We start from the raw sequence: 19,043 nt of genomic DNA on the forward strand, positions 1-19,043 counted from the left end.
AAGAACTGGTGAATGTTACAAAAGATACCAAACCTGTCAAACAAGAGGTGGAAGAAATTAAAAAAGAAATAAAGCAGATGAAAAATGAAACGAAAAATGAAACTGTCTCGGAAATGGACGATTCTTTGCTTCGGCAGGAGATAAAACAATCATAGAAACATCGGTCGAGAAAATCGAGGATGAGTATTTTGCACTGATCAGAAATGCGAAGACAAAAGGCGAATTGGACAACGTGTACGGTGTACGCGACCTCTCAAACGGACTAATGATTGGTGATTCATTGATATCTTTTAAGAGTGACTACATTCGTATTGGCGATACGCGTTACCCGAAAACGAAGGGTTTGCTGGAACTTTTGTTACAAAAGAAGCCTAGCGGTTCTTCTATGAGCGCCGGAGATCGGGAAAATTTTAAAAACATAATCCTCGCAACGAACGCGCATAAAAAGTATTACTCATACGATGGGGCTGTTCGAAACGATAACAGTTACAAATTCAAAAATGTCATTGCCGAATTGATGGATTATTCCCCATCACCTCGCCGAAAGGGTAAAGGTCTACTTCCGCAAGCTATGATCACTCGACAAGGTGTTGAAACGGAATACGTTTTCTGGGATGATCCAAACGAGTTAGTGGAGCGTCTTCGTTTACTCTTGGCATCTCAGGCAGCGAAAAATCCGAGTCACAATAACGAAATAATCTCCATTATCGAAGAGCTATGCGAAGCAGGAATCATTTATTAAGCAGCTCTCATCGTTTTCGCATTCATTACCGAGATGAGCACCGACGTGTTTGGACGGCATCTGGATGAAAACACGGCCGCGAGCACTCGCGGTCCTCCGCGTGTCGGATTTCAAATAACAGCGGACGGGCATTACGATTTACAGAACAAGAGACTGTGCAATGTCGCAGATCCCGCAGAGCCGAACAATGCTGTAACTTTGAAAATCTTGAGACGAAAATTCAATGTGCTGCAAAAACAAATCGACAACCTCGATCAAGTGATCAAAGTTTTAGAGCTCACCACGGAGAAAGCGTTGGATACCTTTTACACAGACTTTAAAACAGGCAGAGACCCGTCGATTCGAAACGCTGATAACATTTCTCAATTGGACACCCGACTGAGAGCGTTGGAATATGAACGAGGAAAAGCAAGCACTGGTGACGGAACTGCATAAACCTGCACGCCGGAATTACCCGCGTCAACGTGTAGACGTGCGCGGCATCGACGAGATCTGGCAGGCGGATCTTGATGATATGACGTCATACGCTGGACAAAACAAAGGCTACAAGTACATGCTCACAGTCATTGATATTTTTTCGAAGTATGCGTGGGCTGTACCGATAAAGAGCAAGTCTGGAGATGATGTTACGAAAGCAGTGGAATCTGTGCTTGTTCAAGGACGGGTGTCAAAAAATTTACACGTCGACAGAGGAACGGAATTTTACAACTCGAAATTTGAATCGCTTATGACACGCTACGGAATCAAACTCAACTCCACGTACAGTAATTTGAAGGCTTCGATTTGTGAACGTTTCAATCGCACGCTGAAAGGTAAAATGTGGAAACGGTTCAGCATGCAAGGAAGCTACAAGTGGCTCGATATCTTATCTGATTTGGTTTCGGCTTACAACAACGTCAAACACCAAACCATAAGAATGAAACCGTCGGATGTCACCGTTGCAAACGAGAGGCTGTTATTACGTCAGGCGTACGGAGGGCTTCGAGCGATACCTACCATATCGGCAAAATTCAAATCCGGCGACAAAATTCGAATCAGCGAATTCAAAAATGTCTTCGAGAAAGGTTACACTCCCAATTGGACGACTAAAATATTCACGAGCAGTCGAGTGGAAAATACTCATCCTGTGACGTACAAGCTCAAAGACTACCGAGATCAACCCATCACTGGTGGTTTCTACGAACAAGAGCTCCTCAAGGTTAAACATGCGGATATCTATCTGGTGGAGAAGGTGCTCAAGAAGCGTGGAAGAAAAATATACGTTAAATGGTTAGGTTTTGACAATACACACAACAGTTGGATAAACGAATCGGATGTGTAACATTTGAATAAATGAATTTTTTGTAAAAACGTATGTGCCTATTTATTTTATACCCGGCACATAACAAGTATGCGTCTTTATTTTTTAGACAATCGACAGACATATGCATCGTTATACAATTTTTTATACTTCGGAGCGTTCTTATTCACTATCCTACATAATAATAATATTTTATACATCATGGTACAGTTATAAATTACAAAGCTAAGGTGCAGGCTTGTAGCCCCACGGAAGCGTGTCGGTTGTGTTTTGAAACACGATCCGCTTGTCGTCATTCCAGCTCAGTGCCACTTTCTGCTGTTCTACGGTGTACACCTCGTGCTTTCGACTCAATATCAAATGTTGATTTGTAGACCAATTTTCACGGTTCAAAACACATTCCAAATAATCGTTGAAAGTTATTTTTCTCAACGCTGATCCTTTGACACCTTTGGCACGTCTGTTGTCTTTCTCATCTCCCAAGTCTCGGAATGCGTACAATTTAGCTTTCAATCGTACAAATTCCAGCATTATTTTTCCGTTATTCTCAGCTTGCATCAAGCCGAGAACTTTTTTGTTCGCTAGAGGCATTCCATAAACGTTGTCAAGCGGATAATCAGACGTATCGAATTTATGCAAGTCCTCCTTCATATGTTCGTATATATCGGGTACGGTAAAATTGTAAATCAAACTGTCGGTATCCGTATACATTAATTTTGCTCGGTTGCCGAATTTCTGCTTAATGTAATTATAATGTAAATCGTAGATATATGTTTTAGCCAGATCCATGATGGAGAAACCTGCATACAATGGTTTATTCAACTTGACTCTCGTCTTACTCATTTCAACGATAATTATATCTTTGTCGAAAACGGTGCAGCTGTGAAAATTGGGTTTGGCTATAGTAGCTCTAGCACCTTATCTTCCATCCCATTTCGTGATCAGCCTGACATCTCTATACTTGCTAACATTTTTCATTCTTTTGCCAAAAACTGCGTTGTTCATCAGTTTGTAAAAATTTTTCTCGAATTCGTTGTGAGATTTTTTGCGCAAAACGGTATTCAAATCTATATATTTTTTGAGCCACGGAGTTTGTATGAATTTGAGAACTCTGTGAATTTTGAGTAATTTTAAGCCTAATTGTAAGCATTGTTTCAAAACGCTATGGTGAACAACGTAGTTTTTCTTGGAACGTAGCGTGGGCATCAATTTTGGTTGCTTACTATTCGAGATCGGAGGTATATAGTGCTCCGGACACAGTGGTAAATCCTTATGAATTTCATGCAATTCCTCAGGATATTCCAAATCCACCTCCAGTATGTAACCAAACTCCGCATCGTCCGAGATGGTAAGAACGTCGCATTGTCCGAAGTCTGTTAACCATTCAAAGGAACTTTATGGCAGAGCAAAGCTCATAGCAGCACCGTACAAATTATTAACGTCAAAGTACATGAGATAAAGTTTTTCGACCTCAGGATTGAATTCCTCTCCCATGTACCTGTTGTTAGCCTTAGCGTATCTGTTTGAGCACTGTGACACACCACCACCAATACCTTTTTCGATAAACATAACCATATTTATGTCGGTGAGAAGCTCGAGCTCGATGTCGGTACACTTTAACATCGCATCAAACGACAGACCGGGCGCGGTGTAGTAATGTAACGGGTCCAGGTTGTACGTCGCCCAACAGCTCTGTCGAAAGTTTTGAAAAACGTGGGCTAGTAAAAACACGTCCGTCTGTAAATACAAGTCCGAATACTCTCCCAAAGTTTGAACGTTAAAAGTTTGCCAAACTTTACATGCATGTGCATAGTCGTCGTCTGATATATCCCGATCATTTAATTTTGAGTAAAATTGTTGTTTGGATGGTAGCTGTCTGTCCTTGAGCTTCTCCCAACTGTCTATGTATTCGTACGGGAACACTCCTTTTCTGGTCAATAGCTGAAATTTATTTGAGCTACGATAAAATTTTCGTGTGATTGATTTCTGATCATCACCTAGATGCGTTGCTAATTTCTCAAGAATACTGGGCATGAAACGGTACGAATCTACGAATCTAAACTTTATATCTGTCCCCTCGACATAGTTTATAAAAGAAATGTACTTTTCTTTGTTCACGGGTAGAAGCTCAATTGTGCCCTCGAACGATGTAGCCAGTGCTTTGATCAGAAAATGTGAATCATAACCCGACAGATTGTGGAATATCACTGGGATAGTGTGCGAAGTTTGGTAATTTAGATTCCAACCTCGATGAGCAGCACCACGGTACTTTCCCGTGAAATGGCAGTGATCACGATGTTTCACGTCTGTGAGTGTAAACGGTTTTTCACAAATGAAATTGAAATTGAGCGGTTCCATCGGTACAACAGTTCTGAAATAAACTGCTCACGAATGTGCCAATTCCGCTAACTCATTCACAAACCATTGAATGCAAGTTTTTCCGCGATTAATTTTGAATTTTGAAAGCGTATCGTCAAACGCACAATGTAGATAGTAAGTTATACTATACGGAAGATGCTTCTGATAAATTGTTCTTGTACCCATCTTTTTGAGCGTAGGTTCCAGTAAACATTCGAGATCCGCGTAAATGCAAAATGGAACGGTTTCTTTATGCTTGAAATTTTTGAATTTCAGTATTTTTTCCTCATCTGTAGGTAGAATAACTTTGGTTTTGTTTAAATTCATGCAATCCACATTGTGCTTTGTCAAACATCTTTCAGAATGAAAGTAAGTCAAACATCTATCGCACAACCAAGTACGACCTTTACGTTTAGAACTTTGAGAACTTGTTAATCGAGACAAATTTCGAATACAAGTAAAATGAAAGATTCTATTTTTTTCATAATTTTCCATATCGACATCATCGTCGTCATCGTCAGTGATTTCAGTTTCTATTGCTAAAAGATGAATTACAGGTTTTTCAGACTTGTTTCGGCTCAAATAAATGGGTACGATTTCACTGCACTTTTGTTTTTCCGTACTATCTATACCATAAACGTTGATTGAAAGTTTGTTGAGTTTTTCAAATTTTGGAATCTGGTCCAAAGAAATTGGAAAATGCAAACCGTCGTATTGTAGGACTAAGCTGAAATGCGGATATGAAGTAATTTTACTGGGATTGTTGTTGTCGGCTGGGAACAGAGCTGCGGTGACCGACCAAAGAAAGCAATACGAGTCGCTGTTACGGATGTTGACGACAGCCTTCTTATCTTGAATATCTTTGGGTAGTGGTGTGTATGTGAAGATACCGCCTCGTAGTGACACGTACTTGTTGATATTCACAGTCAAATTGATTATTTCAGTCAGCGACCAGCCTGAATCCTTTTCCTGGAAATCTTCCACCTTTTTAACAAATGCTCTGTCGCGTTTTCGATGAACCATTCGTTGATATCCGTTGTCTGGAGGATGATTTCGTTTCTCGTATTAAAAAATTTGATCTCTTCCACCGTGCGATCATCTTTTCTAACTTCAAATTTACAAACCAGGATAACGTTGGCTTTCAAGCTCCTGTCTTTCTTCGGAGCGTTTTTTAGTCTCGTCACAGCTAGTACCTTTGCGTCTTCTAGAAATCTCTCCACATCTTCATGCTTCAAATTGACGATGGATCCAGTTCGAATTCTCTCCTCGAAAGCTGATTCCAAATCTTCCCAGTGAACTCGATCGCTTTTTCTTACTTTCCGCGTACATCCACCCGTTTTCTGAAGACGTTTGAATTTTTCCGCGAGCGCTTTCAAGAGTCCGATCGTTGTGATAATTCTCATCTTTTCTCCAATCGATGAAGCCTTTCGCAAAATTTTGTTTAGAAGCCGAATATTTTGACTTCCAAATTTTATCCATTTCTCAATCTCTGCTGTTGATGATGATTTGTCCAAGATTTTGTACGCCGATTCCATAATATCGATCAATCTCAAACACTTCGCGGATTCCATCTTGAGCTTTTTCCTCACGTAAACTTGACAAGTTGTGACTTAATGATCGTTTGCAGTGATGAGCGTCCTTTTTATAGGGTAGCTGTACGTATGTTTGTGTATGCGCGCGCACCTTTTAGCATTCCCAGAGCGATAGTAACCCAACACCGCAGATCCATGGCTTTGAATGTACCGCGGCTATCGGTCGACCTTGGATGTCAAACCGACATCCGAGTAAGTGAAAAACAATTCTCGGAACCATTAATTTTGGAATGTCACGTGGTTGATAACGTGGGAAAGGAATGTGGGGGTGGTTGATGTTACACATCAGCAGTTCTACCGTGGAAAAAGAATTTGGAGTGGTTAACGTTACACATCAGCAGTCCTATCGTGGGAAAAGAATGTGGGACGGTAAAAAAGTTCTCGCCCCCGCTGCGCCCTCTACCGTTGGCAGGTGTGCACCACAGACTTTGACCTTCGGTCGGTAAGATTGTCGGTAAAACAGCATGATTTTGACCTCCGACCGATACAACTGTCGGTAAGGTTGCACGGTTTTGACCGCAAGCCGGTACGGCAGACTGTGACGTCATCGCAGAAAAGGTTTGAGTCTGGGGAGAATGTCGGTAAGTGTCGGTAACAGGAATCTGCGTGTAGAACCCGCCTTGGTATACTACTACAGGGTCTCGTCGAGTCTGCGTGTGAATAAAGTGTCAGCTCTCGTTTAGGTCGCGCATCTACGTGCATAGACGCTCGGATTAGCGGGACCGTTTGCGAACTTTTTGGGAATGGCGACTACGACTGGAGCTCGGATGTGTAATAATACGCTATAAATAAGCACGAATAAAAAGCTTACTAGATTTATTAATTTGGTCGCGGTTAGCGCGTCGAGTCACATTCTTTTGTTTTAGTTTATGAATTATTGTTTATTAGTAAGATGGCGATTAGCGCACGGAGGCTTAAGAAATTTTCTAGATTTATTATCGATGGCGGTTAGCGCGTCGATTATGATTTCGGTTTAGTTTTTGTCTAACGGTTTATTGTTAAGCGGCAGTTAGCGCCGTAGTTAGTAGAGGACGGACGCGGTTAGCGCGTCGAGTAAAATTCTGTTTTTTTTTTTTCGTATTGGAGATAGTGTTTATTTTAAGGCAGCAACTACCGCAAGTAGGACTAAGAGGTCGTTCAGATTTATTCATTTAATTTTCTTTCTTCTTTTCTGTTATATAATTTTTTTTTTGTTTGTTAAATCTAAGCATTTGCGTAGGAATCGCGAATAGCGAATTAAGAATCATTGTTTCCCGTTTGTATTTGGAGTCGCGAGGAGCGACGTTTGAATTATTAACTTTTTGTTATTAGTTTTCTTTTTGTATCATCGTTGGAAGAAAATACATTAGTTGATCTTATCATTGCTTCATAAAATAACGTGTGGGCGTTGCGTATTTCACACCTTTCTCTCTACCCAAAACTTACCCCTCCCCTCTCCGCGGTAATGATCTACCGAGCATATCGTCGCGGCATAGCGCATCAATGATTTCGAGGCGTGTTTATCACGCCAGGCGCCCAACAAATCTTCGCGATATTGTTTTTAGATCGAGGGTACATCGTGGACTTCAAATTACACGGTGAGTCTTAATATTTTTAAATGAAAAGTTCGAGGACCCCAAAGCTACGATTGGGAATTTGTTATAAATCGTCTCTATAATACATTTTTCATTAACTTGAAATAATCCCCTGGGCCGTTTTTTTTATTTCTTAAAAATTCGTCAAAATTGCTATGTATAATAACTTAAACGCTAAATAAGCTGGTTCATCCTTATTATACGAGTTTGAATAAGTATTTAAGTAAGTTAAAGTACTTGCAAATCGTTATTATAATAGTAACATGAATATTTATCCTACTTTACTATTTATCGATATGATAATTATTTACTTTATCGATCGTTAGTAATAATGCACCTTTAAATAATAATTCAACAGCGAACAAAATAATCTTATACGGAAGTGCAGGATTTAATGGGAATTCGAGTAAAACGTTACTAAACAAAGTGGATCTCTTACGTGAAATTTGCACAACAACCTGTAATTTTTCTTGTATGCAATTTGTTACTTGTTTTGACAAGTTCAAAGAAGTTGTAAATTCTTGTTTTTCGATTGATTTAAAATCGGATTACCTTGACAAGATTGCTGTTTTCAAAAAAAGCTATTTAGATTTAGAGATTAAAGTTACTCCGAAAGTTCACGCCGTTTTTTTCCATATTAAAGATTTTTGCGAAAAAAACAAAAAAGGATTGGGATACTACTCAGAACAAGCTGTGGAATCAGCTCATGCAGACTTTAAAAAAATATGGATTAAGTATAAAGTGAAAAAGTCACATCCTAAGTATGCAGAAAATTTACTCAAAGCTGTTCGGGAATATAACAGCAGACATCTTTGATTTGCAAATACTTAAAGTTATAAATATTCAAATACATTTTTTTTAGTTTCTTGCTTGAATGAAATTTACTATGTTTTCTTTAAATTTTATGTAACTTTGAGTTTTTTTTAGTTCAAAACGTACTAACAACAAAATACATACACATTGTAAGTTCGTGTAACTTTTTTCAAATAAAAATTTCTTTTTCAAAAAAAAAAATTATTTTATTAATTTTATAAATATGACTAGTTTTTAGTGATTGTTGAAAAATACTTGAATAAAATATTCATGTTACTATTACAATAATGATTTGCAAGTACTTTAACTTACTTAAATATTTATTCAAACTCGTATCATAAGAATGAACCAGCTTATTTAGCGTTTAAGTTATTATACATAGCAATTTTGACGAATTTTTAAGAAATAAAAAAAACGGCCCAGGGGATTATTTCAAGTTGATGAAAAATGTATTATAGAGACGATTTATAACAAATTCCCAATCGTAGTTTTGGGGTCCTCGAACTTTTCATTTAAAAATATTAAGACTCACCGTGATTATTGTGCACGCGGTAAGTTCTCGGTCATTTTCTCCGAGTGACCGAGGAGCGGGAAAAATCCACGTCACAATATATAAGCTATATTATTCTTGAAAATGATTATACCCCGTTCCCCTTGCAAAAAAGTTTTTATTTGTACCTATTGACCACGCCCCAAGTTTGTAGGATTTGATGCTCTGGTAACCTCTTCGATAATATCTTCCTTGAAATTACAACTCATATTTTTGAGTAAGAATTTAAGTTTAGCTTTGAAAGCAGCGTGCTCTGTCACAGAGCTTTTAGAAAATGATTCCTTTTTGCAGGTCTTTCACTTTCAGGCCGCTAATTTCTTCGTCCCCTTATACTATTTATTTTTCACGGGGATTTTTGATCGTACCTATCTGGAGAGTAACAGGTATAATAGCATGTTCAAGACAACAAGCACCCGCCAAGTTTATCCCGACCAGTACAAGATAATTTATAAATCTTGTGGCATTTATTATTGGATCTACTTGCAGTGAATGCGATGGAAATCGATGATACATTAAAATTGGAACATTTTCCACAATTTTTTACAATAAATTGTTTTCTTGAAAAATTGTAAATATGCATAGTTCCTCAGAAAGTCTTATAGATTTTCATGAAATTTTATATATTTTCAATAACACATTTACAAGATGATACAATTTTTAACGAAAACTAACAATTTTTTACGAAATCTATGCATGTATACAATGTTGTACGAAATAATACGAAATGTTCCAATTTCTGTGGAAAATCATAGTAGTAAGAATTTTCACCAGGAAGAGGAACGTTTCTATAAGTACCAATCCTACGAGTTCATTTCTAAAAATAGCGGTCAAATAATTTAAATGAAATTAGATTGAATTGAATTAAATCAAAATGTACGGAATTGGCAACTGCATGTATGAGAAACGAATTTGTAGGAACGGCACGTGTAGAAACGAAATTTTTGAAGCGAATTGAGAGGAACGAAATTGTAAGAGCGGCACTTGTAGAAACGACACTCTCTCAATATTTCAGGGGCCATGTGGAACCAAAAAATTCGACAGTTGTTAAGAAAAAATTAGTGTAATAAATAAAAAGCTGCAAAAAAAATATGGGTCCCAGCGGGAAAACCAGCCAATTGTAACCCACGAATCTGCACGAGACTTTGCAGAATGAAAAAGTAATAAAAACAAACGAATACGTATTTCAGCTTATCCGTCAACACCATCGTTTCATATAAAATAACAGTTAAAGTTTTGACTTTAACCGCTTTATGTATCTACTCGCGTGCACCACGCAAGAGCGGATCGGTGGCGCAGTGGCTAGTGTTACAGCGGTGAGTTTTTACCGCTCGTATTCAAGTCTCGACCAATTTTTGGAGTTTATCCTTAAGAAACGATTTGAGTTACAGGGCCCGGTACGGAAATTATATGAGGAGTAAAATCAAGTGTAACACGAAAACTTGAGGCGTTATATAAAGAGACAAACATATATATTGAACGTGCAACAGAAGGAGATGGAATACATTACACGGCGTATCCTATACTCGGGGTCTCCTCTTTGTGCGGTGCTTCGTAGTGTCACTGTACCGGGACAATCTCTTGAAAGTATACATACAATGCGCATGCGCAAGTTTTATAGGCTGCTCGGACAGGCTGGCCACTCCGAGTTTCAGATGTCAAACTCTGTTTCTGGCAGCGATGTAGTTAATACGAATTTTTGAAGTTAGAATTTCAAACAGTCGAGGTAGTGACTCGGAAAGATGATGCTAATGCTCTTTGAAAATTGGCTTTATTCGACTGACATGAGAAATCTGTTTGAATGTTGGGTGCTTGGAAGAAACGCAGGAGGTAGGTGGAAACATTTTATTTGATCACTTTTATTATTTCGTACATTAGAAATAACAATGAAATTTTTTTCTATCAACAGGTGATACGGCCAAAATAATTACATCTCTAATATTTACTGTTATCTGCCTATTCAATTTATCACACGTACAAAGATCATCGCCACTTTCAAGCAACTAAGCAACTTTCTCACTCTCTTGTGATTTCAGGTGGTAATATTGAATTTTATCACTTTTGAAAATGAGACATTAGACCGAGCGTTCAAGAAATTTAAATATCTCACTATCTGTAACAGAATGGTGAATCTTTTTTTTTTCTCGAAAATAGTTCAACAAAATTTACAAATAGTCGATAGTCAATGTATTTTTTCCGATCAATAAATTATTGCTACTACTATTAAAAATTTTCTAATGATTATCAGAGTTCTTTCGCAAATTTTCAATGATTAATACTAAATTTTCTTGGGAACTTGGACAGAATTGATAAGATTCAACTTATCAAAATTTGCAACGTTTCGTTGGTTTCATTTATTTTCGAACTTCATCAGGCAAGCTGTAACAAATGTACATAAACTTTAAAATTAAGTTGCATAAAACAATAGACATGATACATGTAAGTTACAAATTCAGAAATAATAAACTAAACAAAATTACAAAATATTTACTTTTGAGGTTAAATCCTCGTTAAAATCCTTTGGTCCATAACACCAAGTCAAAAATATGTTTAAATAAGACTAGACAGATATATACATTTTTTAATAAAATTATAAATTCATTCTGCCAATAAATCAATTTAAATAAAATAAAATGGACAAATATAAACAATGATGGACAAATACACATGTCAAACGTAGTGACTCTTAAATCACAGACTGTACTACTCTCACACAGTGTGATAGTACGTGTGGAGCTCGCATCTATATTGTCAACATGACTCTGTTGTCCATGACTAGTACTATTCATATTGCGCGCGAAAGTTCAAACTCTAAGTAAAATAAAAATAATTACTATGACTTCACTAAATCCTTATCATTTATCAGGTCACTGTAAATTGTACTAAGGTTTTGCGTGTCGGATCTAAAATTGACACAATTCATCGCCTTAATAAAAATCATTTCACTTAGATTTCTCTTCATGTAATTTTTCTCCAGATCTAAAATCTCAACATCCTCGAACTGAAAGTTATGACCATCCTCAACAAAGTGATGTTCCGCTAATGCTGTTTTGTTGTTTTTTATGGACTTCTCAGGTCTGCAGTCAAGTTTATGTTGTCTCACTCTGGTTTTTAATTTTTGCCTGGTCTGTCCAACGTACCATTTCCCACACGAGCACGGAATCCTGTATACCAGGCCAGATCCATCTTCTTTCTCCACTTTGTCTTTTAGCCGGGAAAATAGATCCTTAACCTTGAATACATTATAGAATACCAACTTGCAGTTGGTGTGCCTAAATAAAGATCCCAGTCTTGGTGACAAGCCTTTTATGTAAGGAAATCTGCTAAACGACCAATTCCTGTTGACATTGTTGCTCCTGATGTTGTTTCTAATCCTCTCGGACACAATTTTCTCACACTTGCTGATGACCTTGTTTGGATAATTGTTAGATGACAGTAATCTTCTAACCATGCGAATACTTTCCTTGGTCTTGTTCACATGACTCAAGCGCATGGCTCTGTTCAAAAACCCTTTTACAACCCCCAATTTCTGGCTCAATGGATGATTGGAATTAAAATTCAAAATTCTTCCTGAGCTGTACGGTTTCTTGAACCAAGAAGTTATAAGGTCACCATCTTCTGATCTTTCTATTAGTATGTCCAAAAAAGGCAACTTCCCGTTATTCTCAACTTCCAAGGTAAACTGGATGTCCTTGTCAACACTATTAAATACATCCAAGATGCTGTCTACTTTATCCTTTGGAACCACTGCGAAGAGATCATCAACATACGACTTAATAATCGGAATTTCAAAGTCAAGGTGAGTCAACGCCATTGAAACAACATAATCTACTGCAATGATGGCAATTGAAGGACTTGCTGGACTCCCCATAGCACATCCTTCCTTCTGAAGGTAAAAATTGCCATCAAACACGAAATATCCCGAGTCGTAACAAAAATCAATAAGCTCCAGTAGAGTAGTCTGGTCCAATTGCACAAATTCCTGGATTTCATCCCACCGCTCAATGATGATTTTCCTTATTAAACTGTTATGAACATTAGTAAAAAGAGATACCACGTCTAGTGATATTAAAACATGGTCTCTGTTTATCTTTTTCAGTTTAATTTGGTCTAAAAAATGAAACGAATCTGTCACATTATATTTCAGACTCATTACGAACGGTAACAGACTCTTATGAACAAACTTGGCGATCTCATAACCTGGTGATCCTATGCTACTGACCACTGGTCTAAGTTTACACCCAGGTTTGTGGGTTTTCCTTAAGCCATAGATTCTTGGTGCCAATGCACTGTGAGTTCGCATTAGCTTACCTTCGATGTTATCAAGGATACCAATATCCACAAGCTTCTTTATTAAGCGGTTGCTTATGTTTTGTAGCTTTGACGTAGGATCTCTTTTGATCTTTTCATATGTTTTACGGTCGCCAACCAACTTATTCATTTCTGTGAGGTATTCTTCTTTGTACATGACCACTGTTGAATTACCTGTATCTGAGCGCATTACTAAGAGATCCTCATGTTGTTTAAAGAAATTTCTTGTGACTTTGATATTTTTAACTAAGTTGAAGTTTTTCTTGTGATTGCTGTTGCTTCTACGCTGATACTTAATGTGATTTGTCACAATATTTACACCTCTTGCTCTCAGATTATTTCTCACTTCCGTCAAACCCTCGTTGGATAACTCGTCATCTTTCACTTTATCGATACATCCCTCCAGATCCTTAATAATTGTAACGACCGGTTGATTGATATTCGTTGTTGGTAGTCCATAATTAAAATCTAAATCTAAGATCTTCTGGACTTCTGATGGTAAAACTGTATCAGTAAAATTATAAATTCTGTTTCCAACTTTTTGTTCTACATTGTCAGTCATCTTGTCCTGTAGCTTCCCAAACTTTTTGATGTTTTGTTTTTTTATTTTCTTAAAATTGCTCTCGTAGTAATTATGGAGCTTGTTCAAAGTTTGCATCCATAAAACTAATGGAAAATGGGACTCCACGTTTCTTTTAAGGTTATCTATCGTACGTAGTAGATTATCAATCTTCCACAAGGTAATCTTGATTTCTAGATTTAATAACTTGGTTCTAGTACTCAACAATACGTGACTAACTTCTCCTTCAAACGGGTGATCATCTAAACAGACGGTGTAAATGTAGTCCACCTTATTAAAAATATGTAGAGGAATTAAGTTATTGGCTCGGCATCTAAGTAAGAAAATCCGTCTATTCCTCATGCTGGCTAGTTTCTTATGGCAACGGGTTAGATCTTTAACCATCTTACATGTACTTACATCGAAATCTTGTCTTATGCGTCTGAAAAAACCTCCCAAAAATTTTCAATGATGTTCGATTAAATAAATGAAGGGAACCTAATACTCAAATTGAAAATTCAAGTAATATTAGATTTATTAAAATGATTTCTGTATTTCATGTTAGTGCGGTTCGAAACAAAGAAAATTTAATCGGAAGCGTAGAAACCAGGAACGTAGATCACATCCTATGACACAAGTTGAAAATCAACTTTCTCAAAATGCGCCTTAACGTCACAATTAGCTTCAAGGAAAATCATGTTTTAGAGTAATGTCAGAAAATTATTACGAGGATATTGACTTATCGGATTCAAGATTGTGTCCCTTCTTCCATCAAAATAAATTAATATCTAATTTTTAACGAAGTTTATGAAGATTTTTTTCCAAATAATGTAATCCGATACATTATCTTCTTCATAGTTCTCCGAACATCACCTTGTAACAAGGATATTTGGAAGGAGTCCCTTTGTTGCAAAAACCATTATAAAATTCTTGGTTTTCAATTCGTGCTACCGAATAACTCCTGCGTTTCAGGTTCCATTTCCAATCTCAAAATGAGATTTTTTTTGCTCCAGACAATGCTAACATGAAATGCAGAAATAATTGCGGTAAATGTAGATTCACAAGCTTTCAGTCTTAGCGTAGGACCCTATAAAGAGTGTAAAATTGAATTTGGTTTTAAGTTATCGTATAACTAGCTAGCCTGATGACACCGTCAACTAAGATTAAATTTAAAGACATTTTCAACTGAAGTTATTTAACAATTCTATATTTAGATTGATTCAGTTTGCCTAGCAAAATTCAACCCTACAATCTAATTGAGGACTTGAAAAACTATTTATCTGAATTTAATGCCAAAGAGAGTAAAAGTGAGCTTCAAAATAAGATATCAAATTAAATGGTATAAAGTTTGAAAAACAATGCTGGTCAATAATAATGCTTGAATTGCAATGGTGCACAGAATGATTTCTCGGTAGAATGAATTGGCAGCAACGGTTAAGTAACAAACTTATCGCTATTGGCTCGATCAAAGTAAAATGATGGGATATTCAGCCATTATCATCTGTAGTATATCCCGCTCTTCAATTTTGCCTCAATTAATGTTAAGAAGGTGGCGATGGCCTGATGAAATTCACTCTGGCACCTGATGTCTGACGGAACAACCAGGTTCGATGGTTATAATGATTGCACCGCTCGAGAAACCAGGATCCTTGCCACCTAAACGTTCTGACCATCAGGTGAGGCATGATTTTCCTCGTGTTAATCAAAGTTTAAACTTCAAGCCTGCTGAAAAAAAACTAATTTTATCATTGAATCCATGTTAAAATATTGTAATAGTCAAAGATCACGTAATTAGAAATTTACCTACAGGCTTCCATGCCTGACAAATTTAGTCCCGCTTTGACAATGAATTATTTCGTACCTGAAAATATTAGAAGCTATTATTATCAGACAGGATCTTTTGGTATGTTTTGATACAACTAATTTCCAATAAAATGCACAAAACATAGATCGTTAATGAGACGCATTTTTAATTTTATGTAAATAAAGAATCTGTTCACAATAAACTTTGTTTTTACTTACCTACCTCTGTTTGTCCAGACTCGCACTTGTTAATGACATTTCACATTGAATTTCAGATTTATTCTCTCAATAAATAACACCCAATTTCTGTATCATTTGATATTTGCTTTTCCGTTAAATTCTTTATTGCGTCGGTTGAATATCTTCCGACATCGACCGCGGTATTGCTGAACGATACTGTTCTTCTTACACAATTCACGTTACGTAAAAATAAACAGCAGCATAACCTCAATCCACGGCTTTATGCGCGAGAGATTTACAGCTTTAGTTTCATTTTGTGTACGTTGGCGCTCTGCTCAGCAGACGAAAACATCGCCGCACGGCGATTTCACCGACCAATGAGATTGAATTATTTGGCGCATGCGCATTGTATGCATAGTTTCAAGAGATTGTCCCGGTATAGTTCACTACCTCTGGTCTGAGAGTTGAATGTGTGCGTATGTTTGTACGTGAGTGTTGTGTCCCTGCGTGTTACGAAGTTCTGCCGCAACTTGTACATATACTGCTGCCGAGTACAGGGTATGCATGCTGTATAATAAATACATATAGTAGCATTAATGTATCGATACAACGTACTCAAACAGCAACCTAACCACAAACTTTTAATGTTTTGATTTTAAAGTTTTCTTGTACTTCTATGCATTGATACGTGTATTTTTATGTACAACGCTTTTATTGAAGTAATATAAATAATCCGAATAATTACAGATATATGTTTCTTTCTCTTATCATTTTGGAGGATGCGTTCATTTACCCTCTTTTTCTATTCGATATATATCACAATTATCGCTCGTAAGGAGTAAACTCCGGTCGTGCGTCGGAGCTGACACACACACTTTTTTTTTACTTAATTTTTTCGTCAAAGTATGGTTCACCTATGTTCCTTATTTTATTGATAAGAATAAGGGCGCTATATGTAAATTTTAATTCGTCATTCCATAACAATTGTCCGTTTTTCCGAAATATGGTACAGGGTATTAGGTCGAAAAATAATAGGAAATAACAAATGTATAATAGTGGGTAGTTTGATTTTTATGTTTATTGTTACATTATTACAATTTAAGAAAATCCGGTGTATTCCTCGGGGTGATACTTATCATAAAAACATTCGTAACATAAAAATTCTGCACACCATGAGCAACGCACGAAGGCACTTTTGCTGCAGTCTTATTTCATGTTGTCTTATATTACAAGTAGACGCGACGTAATTGAAATATACGCCTTGTTCATAATCAATTGCAAGCGCTAGCATGTGAGAAAATGATTCGGTATGCATGGTTTGTCGTAATATTATCACCAGATAGCGAGAAATATGACTGTGAGAAAAGTGCCTTCGTGCGTTGCTCGTGGTGTACAGAATTTTTATGTTTTGAATATTTTTTTTAATAATTACCACCCCGAGAAATACACCGGATTTCCTTAAATTGTAATAATGTAACTTGTAGTAATGTAAAAATAAACATAAAAATTAAACTACTCGCTATTGTACATTTGTTATTTCCTGTTATTTTTCAACCTAATACTCTGTACCATATTTCGGAAAATTGCTATGGAATGACGAATTATAATTTAAATATAGCCCCCTTATATTTATTAATAAAATAAGGAACATTCGTGAAGCATACTTTAACGAAAAAATGAAGAAACAAAAATTCGTCCGGACTTGAAAATGAGGCGCAAAAAATCGACGTCGGAACGCTAGCAATTGTGCCACTACTGATCTGCTTGACCCATTACTTCTTCCGAAACGGTCGAGTGATTTTCGGTAAGCCGAAATAAGTCTTCGTTTATTTTCATTACTTTTTCATTCTGCGAAGTCTCGTGCAAATCCGTGGGTTATAGCTGGCAAGTTCTCTCCGTAAGTATTATGCTCACTGGTATATCATAGCAGATCTTGTGTGAGCTCGATGCGAGGCAAGATGATATAAAAACCAAATGTGTTTCAGTATGAGATCGAGCAAGTACTATCGAGCGGGGTACCGAGGGAACGTGTAATTTTCTCTAGTGCCGTAAAACTGCATTCGCACATCAGATTTGCTCGGAAAGTCGGAGTGGACATACTCACGGTTGACTGCAATGAATTTGAAATGGACAAAATCAAGAGCATATTTCCGGAGGCGAAGTGAGTATATTCGTAAAATATAAGGCGAATAATTGTTCTCCCGTAGTACATTCCAATGTTTATTTATTATAGTTACAAGCCACGTTCGCTTTATTTTCATGCAATGTTCTTAGTTTTTGACTTATACCTTTTTGATCCCATTACACATACAATTATTATTTATTTATGTAATGTGTAATTAAAAAACTTTTAGTAGAAAATCAAATTTGTAACCGGTGCTCAATTAATATTCTATCACAAGCTGCTTTTGTCAGAATGTTTGTGTTTGAGAATCAAAGAAGAAAAAAAATGTACTCGAGTTATATTTATAATGAGTAACTGAAGAAACTTCAATTATTGATAGCTTTTATGACTTGAAACCAAACGTCAGTTCATTTGATAGAATAAATGAAAAGTATGAGAATAAAATAGTACAATTTTCTTTCAATTGAATTTTTTTCATGTACATAAATAAATTACAAAAGTGTTTGGGAATTGAAATTTTTAAAGTACCACTTACGATATAAATTCATAATTCAATTTTTCATGGAGTGGAAATATTAGGCTGGGAAGAATAAAAGGGGATAAAAGGAATGCAAATACCTTGGAGGGGAACTTTGGGTACATAGAACAGCATGGGGATATATTGTCAGGGAAGAGATGAAGAGAGATAAGATTGCAGTCAACACAGGCAGAAGGGCAATGCGTTTGGAAAAGAGGATAATGTTAAAATAGGAGTTCTTATCAAGAAAACGGTGAAGCATTTTTAAGCATTTCTTCAGTTTACTCTTCACATTTTCCTTAGTGAGTTAGTCATTCGTGAAAATCAACAGATTGTCGACGTACACTGCCAAAAACAGCATCTTCACGCCCGATGTTTTATAATATTGTAACAACGGGGAAAAGTACGAATGGACTAAGAGAATCAATGGGTTCTCTGTGTGAATTAAGCGTACGCCGAGCCAAAGGTGTCTCACGAAACGAGGATTATTTGAGAAAGAAAGTGGATATATTTTGACACGAAGTTCTCTTTTTAAAGTCCAGAGACTGACTGTTTTTACAATAATATTTGTTGACGCAGCAACCTTATTCATTTTATGACATATGAAAGCTTACAGTTTAAG

General features: G+C 36.7%; 1 protein-coding gene across 1 annotated transcript in view; it reads left to right on the forward strand.

Moving 5' to 3' along the window:
• The window catches only part of LOC107227011 (ornithine decarboxylase), a 91,624-nt gene that overhangs the window by 61,294 nt on the left and 11,287 nt on the right, over window positions 1-19,043 (forward strand). Inside the window, exon 4 of the mRNA XM_046732374.1 lies at window positions 17,765-17,940. Within this exon, the coding sequence (XP_046588330.1) occupies window positions 17,765-17,940 (176 nt within the window). The remainder of the gene's footprint in view (window positions 1-17,764; window positions 17,941-19,043) is intronic.

This window comes from Neodiprion lecontei, chromosome 2, assembly GCF_021901455.1.
Source record: "Neodiprion lecontei isolate iyNeoLeco1 chromosome 2, iyNeoLeco1.1, whole genome shotgun sequence".
In the NCBI taxonomy this organism is placed as follows: Eukaryota; Metazoa; Arthropoda; class Insecta; order Hymenoptera; family Diprionidae; genus Neodiprion; species Neodiprion lecontei.